This window comes from Saimiri boliviensis, chromosome 14, assembly GCF_048565385.1.
Source record: "Saimiri boliviensis isolate mSaiBol1 chromosome 14, mSaiBol1.pri, whole genome shotgun sequence".
NCBI lineage: Eukaryota > Metazoa > Chordata > Mammalia > Primates > Cebidae > Saimiri > Saimiri boliviensis.
This window is the reverse complement of record NC_133462.1, coordinates 72,058,372-72,069,141: the sequence shown is the minus strand read 5'-3', so window position 1 is coordinate 72,069,141 and position 10,770 is coordinate 72,058,372. Positions and strand designations below refer to the sequence as shown.

Genomic DNA, 10,770 nt, shown 5'->3' with positions numbered 1-10,770 from the left:
CTCACTCTGTCGCCCAGGCTGGAGTGCCATGTTGTGATCTTGGCTCACTGTAACCTCCGCCTTCTGGGTTCATGCAATTCAATTCTCCTGCCTCAGCCTCCTGAATAGCTGGGAACACAGGAGTGCACCACCGCGCCCGGCTAATTTTTGGTATTTTAATAGAGATGGGGTTTTGCCATGTTGCTCAGGCTGGTCTTGAATTCCTGAACTCAGGCGATCTGCCTATCTCAGTGCTAGGATTACAGGCGGGACCCACTGTGCCCAGCCCCATCTTTAACAAACTCATGAGCTGAGGCTCCTACATGGCAAAGCCTGTTCTGCTGGATTAGAGAGCACTGCCCCCTTTAACACACATGCAGAGTTCCCAGGTGAACTGGGGTCTCTCCCTCCATTGGGTCCCCAGGGAGCAGTCGGGGGCTCCTACTGGTTCTCAGGGAGGTCTCTCCCGACTGGTCACCACCTGCTGTGCCAAGTTCTCAGTGTGGCTGGACTCCAGCAATGTCCCTCAAGCAAGGCCAGAAAGTGAGGAGCCAGGAACCCTTCATGCAAGAAACGTTACATAAATCGAGGCCTTTATTTACATCACAGGACAAGAAAAGGGTACAAAAGAAGTCTCTCGGTCAAGCACATCAAGCGAAAGCTCTAAAACTCAATTCTCAGTAAGGTGTGGACACTGATATTTAAAAAAAGAAAAAGAAAAGAAAAGGTAAAATGGTTATCGGTGACATGCCCCAAATGATTACGCCCCAGGAACTGAGTAAAAGACACCCAGGGCAGCCCTGTCACAGAGAAGGAGGACTCAGGCCGAGTGACATCTGAGGTTCATCTCTGGGAAGGTTTGACTTTTGACATTTCTGAGTTAATTTTTAACCAGATTCTTAAGAATTTCAGGGCCAAACAGGCTTGACTGTACAGTTTTTCCAATTTGGGGAAGCGGGTGGGGAAGTTCTTCCTGGACGGATTCCCAGGCGAGGAAAGGCCCCAGCAGCTCTGTCCCCTGCCCCCACAGGCCCTCACTCTCTTTCCCACTCACTGTGCTTGGCTTTTTCTTCCACTTAAATCTATCTCTCCCTTTCTCCGACACCCAGTGCTGTGGGGCAAGCTATAATTATCTCACGTGTGTGAAAATGTGCCATACCCACTTTCATCATCTGGGCTAAAACCAGATCACTTGTTTCACTTTTCCACGCCAATATTAACAACGCAGGAATCCAGTCCCAGTGAATCTTCAACATGAAGTTGAAGCTTCAGGAAGTGAAGTGGAGTCTACCTGCACAGCTTCAACCTTGTCCCCCACCCCTTCCTTTTTTCTCTGTCTCTCTGCCTGTCTGTCTTGGTGGGGCTTGTTCAGAGAAGCATGAGTGTGGAGGCCTCCCCTGCGTGCCTTGGGATGACACGTGGGTGCTGTCACTGATCCTGCAGACTGCTCAGCAACAGCCCCTTTGGATTTCCAGATATTCTGGAAACAAAGTCAGAACAGTGGCCTATCGGGGAGGTGGTAAGGGGGCCCTCCTTTCTTTCATCTCCCTGTTCAGCATCCCATGACAGTCCCCAGGTCATCCTTGGTGGGTGTCAGGCCTAAGACCCAGGCCCACCCTACCCTTTGAATCTGGGTGAGATGAGGTCACACTGGGCAGCACAGAAGAGCAAAGGATGCTGCAAAGGCAGCCAACGAGCTCATGGCCTCAGGGGTTTTAAGCACCAGCCAGGACACCCCTGGCCACCCAGCCTCCCCTGTTCCCACTAGTGGCACAGGCCCAGCCTACCTGAACTCCCTCACACTGATGCTCCAGGCCTGACTCCTGGATGGCCACCTTCTTTCTCTCTTCCAACACCTTCTTGCCTTGTTTCCACTTGCTTCACATCTGTCTCCTACTTACTGCTTCCTTCTCTAATTCCTTATTTCCATTCCTGATGTGTTGTGTCTCCCTCCACCTCTCTCAGCCCCTATGTCCCGCCCAGGACAAGCGCTCTTGGTTGGCCTGGCAGAGAGGAGCCAAGCCTCTGGCAGGAGTACATTGATGGTGTCAGTAGGCCCTGACCGCAGCCAGCCACATGTTTGCAGGGACTCTGGTTGCTGCAAACACGTGGCTGGGCCGAAGTGGGCAACGCTGGGCACAAGAGCCCTCAGGAGTGGTCCCTTGGCCAACCTGTCCCAGCCACCCACCCAGCCTGCGTCCAAACTTGCCCTCCTTCCTCCTTCCTCGCCAGCCTCACAGCCATTCAGGATGGGGTAAAATGACAAGTTTTTGTCTACTTTAAACAGTCACGCCACACTGCCAACACAGTTTTCAAAGCATCATAGCCTTCAAAGAGCTCTCTTCTTCCTTCCCTCTTCTCAAGCCTTTAATTAAACTCCTGGTGACAGAGTGGCAGAGGGAGATCGGGGAGAATGGCTTGAGGAATAAACAGCTCCTTAGCTGCCCTCAGAACCGAGGCAGCCCAGGAATGTGAGCGCCTGTCAGCCCACAACCTTTCCAGGAGAATGCAGCAAATCATCTGACTCCAGTAACATCCTCTTCCTCCCCCCAAGATTCTGCTGTACACCCACACTGCTCGGATCTGTCGAGTGTCGGCCTCCACCCCAGCACGTGCCACCTTCACGTGAAGGCTCTGGCTTCAGCACACTAGCTCCACTTCCAAACCTAACCTCGGCTGAATTCTCTGCAGAATTGACCATTGGGTCCACACGGGACTGAGAGACGTGAGAAGCTCAGCAGATGGGCAGGGGTGACTTATTCATCATACTCATGTGATTCAGCAAAGAAAGGCATGTTTTCTCTTCCAAGTTTGCTGTGTGTTCAAGTCTGAGATGCTCCAGATTCACACGGTTCCCTCAGCAGGGGCTCCCGTTAGCGCACGAAGGACACCACACTGGTGGCTACCCCAAATGGGGCAGAGTAGGCTGCAGCGAAGCCTTGCAACCCAATGACCACGTAGCGGCATCCTTTCATGATGACCTTCCCGACATTCTAGTTTCAGGAATAGAAGAGAAAAGCAAAGGATTAGGATTAGGGTAGGCAACTTTTTCATTCTGCCATGTTTCATGAAAGAAAAAAAAAACCCATGAGTCATGGCGACATGCATAAAGATCATTTTTCCTGATTCTCCCGTGGCAAATCAGCAAGGTACCACGTGCCCACCCCCAGCCTAAGAATACGTGGGGGCTCACAGCAGACATCGCCACCTTGCAAAGTGCTTTCAAGCACAGCTTATTTCCAGATAATTCAAAGACCTTCTTGGAAACAGCAGTGAGGCTGCCAAGTCTAAAACTAAAGCAGTTTTGTTTTGTTTTTTAAACCAAAGATGACTCTTCTCTGTTCCAGCTAAAAATTACTGGACCATCAGAAGGCTGAGTTAAGTTTTCCTTCCTTCATCTTATCTGAAAGCCATCTTCTCCTCCATCTACCTCAAGAGCATGTTTCTGTCTGACCCATACATCTGTCCCTCTGTAGTCTTCTGTCATTTTCTAATTGCTACATCCACATAAGCTCAGCATTTCCAATACCATTATACACTCCTTGATGGTCAGGCTTGGGCAATGCTTTCCTGGTAACCACTCCTCCTCTTCCTTTTCTGCAAGGCTGAATAGGGAACATTCAGGGAATGTCAGGTGCTAGGCAGAGGACATCTAAAGGACTCAAATGGGATTGCAACAGAAAAATTACCACCACCACCAATGAACATTTATTGCATGGCTGTCCCGGTCTTCCCCTCTCTACCCCAACTTCTGTCATCATTCTTAGTGACATCATTGCCCATGCAGATAACCTGTGCCTTAGGCCACGTACCTTGTCTCTCAGTCCTTTGACTTTTCCATATTACTAGAACCACTCAGACTGGTTTGACTTAAAGTTCCTGATCACAATCACAGATCGCACCTTGCCTTCCAACAGCGCCTGACAAACCTACCATATCTGTCTGGTAGGATGAATTTCTCTCTCCCCCAGGTACTGCCTCATACCTTTTCCCTTCTTAAGACTCCCCACTTGCAACACAGGCAGACACACCCAAGTCTCCGTACCTCCATGAGACTATTGCACTTCATCTTTCACAGAAAAACAAAACCAAACCCCAGACATCATCAGGGAACACATTCACCTTCCACCACTCTCTACAGACCCATCTGTGTCTGCTGCCCCTGGCGTCCCTCACTTGGTCTGTGTTACAGTGGAGAAACTGGTCCTCTTCCCCCAAGCCATTCCCTTGACACTTGCTGTTGGTGCCCTCTCCCACCTTCACCTTGGCTTTCCCTTCTCCAGCTCCGTCATTCGCTTCCTCTCCACTGGATCCCATTAGCTTACACACATGCTTGGGTATCACCTTGCCTCCGTATCCTGCCCCAGTCTCTGCCCTCCATCACGCCAAGCCAGCGAAGAGAGCCAACCACACGTACTTCTCCATGTCTGCAATTCTTACTTCCTCTGACTCTGGCTCCTACCCCAACCTATGCAGGGACCGTCTGGTCACGGCCATCTACTCCCATGCTGCCTGAACCAACGGATGCTTTTCTGCCTTCCTCCCCCTGATCTCTCAGAGAGCAGCTTTCAACATACTTTATGAAATAATCATCTGACCTGTTTGACTCCATATTCTTAGTTCTCTCCTACTAAATAGGGAGCTCCTCCTCAGCTTTCTTTGCTTAATGATCCCTCTACCAGACTTTAAAATGTTGGTATTCTCCAGTACTCAGTCCTGAGTCTCTCCTTTTCTCTCTCTTTCCCTATAATCTCTCCTTAGATGGTCTCATCCATTTCTAATGACTACAAGTACTTCTCAGATTTGAAAAACTCTTCAGCTCAGGCTCAAATATTCAATTCATTACTTGAGATCTCCACTTTTTGAGACCCCCCACCAATTCCTCTGGCATGCACTCTCCCTCACAGCCCTAAGCACATAACCCTAACATGGATTGGCTCTGGTATGTTCCTGGTGGCCTCTGCCTATCAGACTTAATAATGAGAAAGCACAGAGAGATGACATCTGTCCACATTTACATATCTGGTTAGAAGCAGCGCTGGAGTTCAATCCTAAAAGAATCTCACTTCAGGGCCTATGACCTTAACCCCCATACTATATTTCCCTTTTGAAATAACAGCTTCTAGCTAATTACTCACAGCCTGGGCTTCAATTCCAACTCCATCACGTACTTAATTTCCCATGGCCTGTTTCCTCACCTATACAATGGGAATATTTAGTAACCACCTCATTGAGTTTTAAGAGGAGTAAATGAGATCATGCAAGGAAAGCACTTAGAACAGGGCCCGGTACAAACTGCAGGCAGTGTAAGTGCTCCCCAGAGTCAGCTATTATTACTGCAAAATAACGCCTACTTTTTAAAAATTACATAGTAATTTGGGTTTGTGGTGGTAATACATAGACCCAAGGTATCTGTTGTCTGGGAAAGTTTCTTAAGAGTGTAATTTCCTAAGACTTCTGGCTTACTTGAGCTTTCTTTTTTCTCTTTTTTTTTTTTTTTTTCTTTGAGACGGAGTTTCGCTCTTGTTACCCAGGCTGGAGTGCAATGGCGCGATCTCGGCTCACCGCAACCTCCGCCTCCTGGGTTCAGGCAATTCTCCTGCCTCAGCCTCCTGAGTAGTTGGGATTACAGGCATATGCCACCATGCCCAGCTGATTTTTTGTATTTTTAGTAGAGACGGGGTTTCACCATGTTGACCAGGATGGTCTCGATCTCTCGACCTCGTGATCCACCCGCCTCGGCCTCCCAAAGTGCTGGGATTACAGGCTTGAGCCACCGCGCCCGGCCCTCTTTTTTTTTTATTTTTTATTTTTGAGACTGAGTTTTGCTCTTGTTGCCCAGGCTGGAGTGCAACGGCGCAATCTCAGCTCACTGCAACCTCCACCTCCCGGGTTCAAGCAATTCTCCTGACTCAGCCTCCAAAGTTGCTGGGATTACAGCCATGTGCCACCATGCCCAGCTAATTTTTTGTATTTTTAGTAAAGAAAAGGTTTCACTGTGTTGGTCAGTCTGGTTTCAAACTCCTGACCTCAGGTGATCCACCTGCTTTTGCCTCCTAACATGTTGGGATTACAGGCGTGAGCCACCGCGCCCAGACGATCTTTCAACAGTTTAAATTACAGAGTTCCTCGGTCAGGTGTGGTGGCTCACGCCTGTAATCCCAGCACTTGGGGAGGCCAAGGCGGGTGGATCACGAGGTCAAGAGATCGAGACCATGCTGGTCAACATGGTGAAACCCCGTCTCTACTAAAAATACAAAAAAGTTAGCTGGGCATGGTGGCGCGTGTCTGTAATCCCAGCTATTCAGGAGGCTGAGGCAGGAGAATTGCCTGAACCCAGGAGGCGGAGGTTGCGGTGAGCCGAGATCGCGCCATTGCACTCCAGCCTGGGTAACAAGAGCGAAATTCCTTCTCAAAAAATAAAAAATAAAAATAAAAATAAAAATAAATTACAGGGTTCCTCGCAATAACAGAAGGAGGGCAGGGACTCGGTTGTGCTCATTACTGTATCTTGAGCACATAGAAAGACGCTGGGCGTTTCCTTTGGTACCTCTCCCACTAAATGAAGAGCTTTGCAAGAACCAAGTACTGCCTGTGTCTTCTCTAGACACTGCTTTCCTGGACATTATTACCCTGTTGATTTCTCAAAGAGACACTGGGCTGGGGCACGCGCATTTGTGAGTATGTGATGTTGCTAAGAGATACACTCCTCTAAAGCTGTGATAAGACTCACTAGGGGAATTTTACTTACATGTTTGAAACAACAAAAGAAAAACATTCTCTGGGAACAAGCTTAACAATCAAGAGTGATCCATTATAAACAAGATCAGAATCACAACTGCCTGCATGAATATGACATTTTTGGTATTTGTGCATCCATTTTGCTCAGGCTGTTATGCTTTAAAAGCTGCTTGTCACTTTGTCTTTGTAATTTAGGGGAAAAAATCTACTAAAATAGTTTATTAACTGGAACACTGTCAAAAACACAGATTTGAGAAATGAAATGCAAAGAAATGTAAAATATCTCTCAACCACTATTTCAGTATCATTTAAGAGAGCGCATTTGGGATTCTTTGATATGAGTAGAGCTTTCTACCCAACTAATCTCTCAGAGGGGAGCTGGGGTCTAAGCGAACAAAGAGAGTCACCTGCTTTATTTCTCCATGTTTGAGCCTGGTAACCTTCTCAGTTGGCTCCAAGAAAGTAGAAGCTGAAATCATTCTTTTGAAGGTCAGAAAGGAGAAACCTGACCCTAACCTGATGATGTCCTCTCCCCTGGCTTCCTGGGTCCGCTGAACTAACACTCTAGAGCTTTCGTGCCTACAGCCGGGCTTGTGACGGTCCCTCTACCTCAAATGACACCACTTCTCTATCCAGTGAAATCTTTTTTTTTTTTTTCGTTTGTTTTCATTAAGGCAAAATTCACATAACATAAAATTCACCATTTTAAAGTACATACAGCCCAGTGGCATTTAGTACTTTTACAATGTTGTGCAACCACCACTTCCATCTAGCTCCAAAACATTTTCATCATCCCCTAGAAAAAACACATGACAATTAAGCAGATGCACTCCATTCCTCTTCCCCCAGTCCCTGGCAACCACCAATCTGTGTTCCATCTCCATGGGTTGACCTATTGTAGACATTCCATACAAATGGAATCATATGCAGCATACGTGACCTTGTGGGTCTGACTTGCTTCAGTTAGCATAGTATTTTTAGAGGTTCATCATGCTGTAGCATGGATTAGTCCATTTCCTTCCTTTTATGGCTGAATAATAATACATTGTATGTATATAACACACTTGTTTATCCATCCATCCATTCATGGACATTTGGGTTGTTTCTGCCTTTCGACTCGTGTAAATAATGCTTCTACGAAAATGTGTATATAAACATTGATTTGGGTACCTGTTTTCATCTCTCGGTTACATACCTAGGAGTGGAACTGCTGGATCACAGAATGAGTCTACATGGAACTTCTGGAGAAACTGCCAAATTATTTTCCACAGTGGCTGTCCCACTTCACGTTCCCACCAGCAATGTACAAGGGTTCCAATTTCTCTACATTCTCGCCAACATTTGTTATTTGGTTTGTTTGGACAATTTTTGGGACTAGCCATCCTAGTGGGTATGAAGTGTACCCACTTCAGACCACTTCACTGTTATCTGGTGAGATCTTCACTCGTCCTTCTGTGCCCAGTTTTCATGTCAGCATGATTTGAAAACTTCCCTGCCTTTATAAGCTCACTACTGAGGAGTGAACTGCCTGAGCTCTGTGCCCTGAAGCCCCTGGGGGTGGCGCCCCAGCTATGTCAGTGTCTCCCTGGGAGGCTGTGCACTTCTCTAGGGCAGGGCTGCACTGTATTCATTTTCACACCCCTACTGTTCAACACAATGCCTGCCACAAAGTGAGGGCCCCCCAAAATATCTTCAAGTCCTACTCCTTGAGCAGGGATTTCTGCTATATCACTTTACCAGTGGAGAGGGACACGATGGCTTCTTTGTGCTCAACTTGGACCCAGACCAGAGACGATTCATCCTACAAGGGCTCTAAGCCTGAAAAGATCCAACTTTATAGTTTTTATTGATATTTTTTACCCCTGCCTGTGTTCTGCTCCAGAAGCTGCTGGTATACCTTTAAAGAGGATGATAAACGTAAGCTCCCAGGCATGGAGACTGAATGGCTTCAGGTTTAAGAGGGCATTGGGTAACACAGATAACTGGACAATAAATCAGATGAGGCCCGTGGCCCTTGGCCAGGACAGTCACTTCTGTGACTTTATTCTGGGTGGCCTCGTCCCGGCCAGGAGCGCTTCAGGCAGCAGCTTCCAGTGCTTCTAGGCAGAAACACCTGGGAAGTGCATCTGGGCTTTGATTTCTGAGAAGGAAACTGTCATTTTCTCCCATATTCATCCTTCCTAACCCCATCTCCCACAAATGGCAGAATGTTTTGAAGTACATAGATACTTGGCTAGAAGAGAAAAAGTCAGCAAGCGCCTATTTATTTATTTGTTGCGCTCCCAGTCCCTGGAAATAACCTTGGAAATATTTGGGGGAATAACCCAAATATTTCTCGACTAGTGGGATATCCTGGATGGATGTTACTGGAAAACAGATACAGTGGGTTGCAATTTCTCTTTCTTTCCAAAGGGGCCACCTTCTCCAAGTCACCTGCCACGCTAACACTTCAGTATCCTATCTGTAATCAGGGACACTGGTTCCTGATCTTACATAAGAACCGCCTTGGTAGGAGCCCCTTGAGAATGTTCTTAACCAGCCAGGAGCGCAGTAGCAGGCACAGCGGGGCCCACCCAGTGCAACCCCCGATTTAAGTTTCAATCACGACTCACGACTCGCAACTCGCGGCTCCCCTCCGGCGAGGGAGTGGGAGTAGGGGCGGAGGGGGTCGCAGGTGCAGCCCGGAGAAACTAGGTGAGTCGACGGTCAGGACCCGGCTCCCGCGCCCCCCGGGCAGTGGCGGCGCAGGGCCCCTACCTTGCCGTACTTCTTCAGCTTCCGCCGGTACCTCCTCCTGGGCTTCTCGCCGGGCGCCGGCTCCTCCAGCGGCTCGTAGCGCTCAGGCAGGAGGGCGAGGTGCACCCTCCGCGCGCCCCGGGACCCCGGGCCCCGCTCGCCCGCCGCGCTCGCCCCGCTCTCGGCCGCCGCCTCCGCCTCGTCTCCGTACTCCAGGTGGTCCAGGATGGCGGCCACCTCCTCGTCCCCTTCGGTCCGTCCTCGCCCCCGGGGCCCGCGGCGCAGGAGGCTGCTCTCCGCCTTGCTTCTGAGCCTGGCTCCCACCGTCATGATGCCGCGGACCCTCTGGCGAAGGTCCGAGCGCCAAGACGCCAACCTTTGCTCCCCGCCCGCTTCTCCGCCTCTGCCCGGACGGGGCGGGGGTTGGGGGGGGGCTGCAGCGCCCCCTGGCCGTGGGGCCCGGGATGGCGGCGGACGCGCTCCGCCAGCCCCGCCCAGCGTTCCACCTGCCGGCCAAAGGGTGCAGGTGTAATCTCACCTGTAATCCCAGCGCGCACTGCACAATGAACATGCAAAACACCTGCAACTGCACTGGCTACGAAATCAGTGACCCCAAAATAATAGGACCGTATCTGTCCATGTTCAAATTAGCAACGATGGTAATGACAGGAGAGATCACGCTCAGTGTTGGGGAGAGCATGGCGAGATGGTCACGGTAACAGTATTCGTGGGAGTGCAAATTAGTGTCAAGCTTTTGGAAAGGCGATCAGAAAATCTTTACCGTGAGTCTTAAGAAACGTCTGTATCCTTCTAGGAAATATTCGGAAACGCAAGGCAGTATGTCCACGGTGTTTAACGGTCTGACTCAGTGAAAGAGTGGAGTAAACCAACGGGCAGGGGGCAAAGGAAATTCTGCTCCAGACATGCCAGCATGTGGCGCAGTCATTACAATCATGATTTTCAGGCATATCTCTCTGTGAGATAAGCATTCTCAATGTACTGTGAATCTCAACAAGCTGAGAATGCCCTATTTTCTTAAGTGAGTAAATGCCTTTGAATTCTGGCTAATGTGGAATTAAGGGCTGGGAGCAGTGGTTTGCGCCTGTAATCCCAGCACTTTGAGAGTCCGAGAGGATAGCTTCAGCCCAGGAGTTCAAGAACAGCCTGGGTAACATAGTTAGACCTCTATCTCTACCAAAAAAAAAAAAAATTAACCAGGCATGGTGGTGTGCACCTGTGGTCCCAGTTATTCAGGAGGATCGCTCGAGCCTGGGAATCTGAGACTAACCTGGGCAGCAAGGGAGACCTCATCTC

General features: G+C 49.2%; 1 protein-coding gene across 1 annotated transcript; it reads right to left on the bottom strand.

Moving 5' to 3' along the window:
• Positions 1–555: 555 nt before the first annotated feature.
• C14H1orf115 (chromosome 14 C1orf115 homolog) lies at positions 556–9,919 on the bottom strand. Its single transcript, XM_039463449.2, has 2 exons — positions 9,478–9,919; positions 556–2,972 (listed from the first exon to the last, which is right to left on the bottom strand). The coding sequence occupies exons 1-2, from the start codon at positions 9,784–9,786 to the stop codon at positions 2,853–2,855; spliced, it is 429 nt and encodes a 142-aa protein (XP_039319383.1). The 5' UTR covers positions 9,787–9,919; the 3' UTR covers positions 556–2,852.
• Between the last annotated feature and the right edge of the window lie 851 nt (positions 9,920–10,770).

Coding starts and splice junctions, on each gene's coding strand:
- C14H1orf115 (XM_039463449.2), bottom strand. CDS start 9,786: ATGACGGTGGGAGCCAGGCTCAGAAGCAAGGCGGAGAGCAGCCTCCTG. Junction 2,973..9,477: donor AGCTGAAGAAGTACGGCAAG/GTAGGGGCCCTG, acceptor TCCTGAAACTAG/AATGTCGGGAAGGTCATCAT.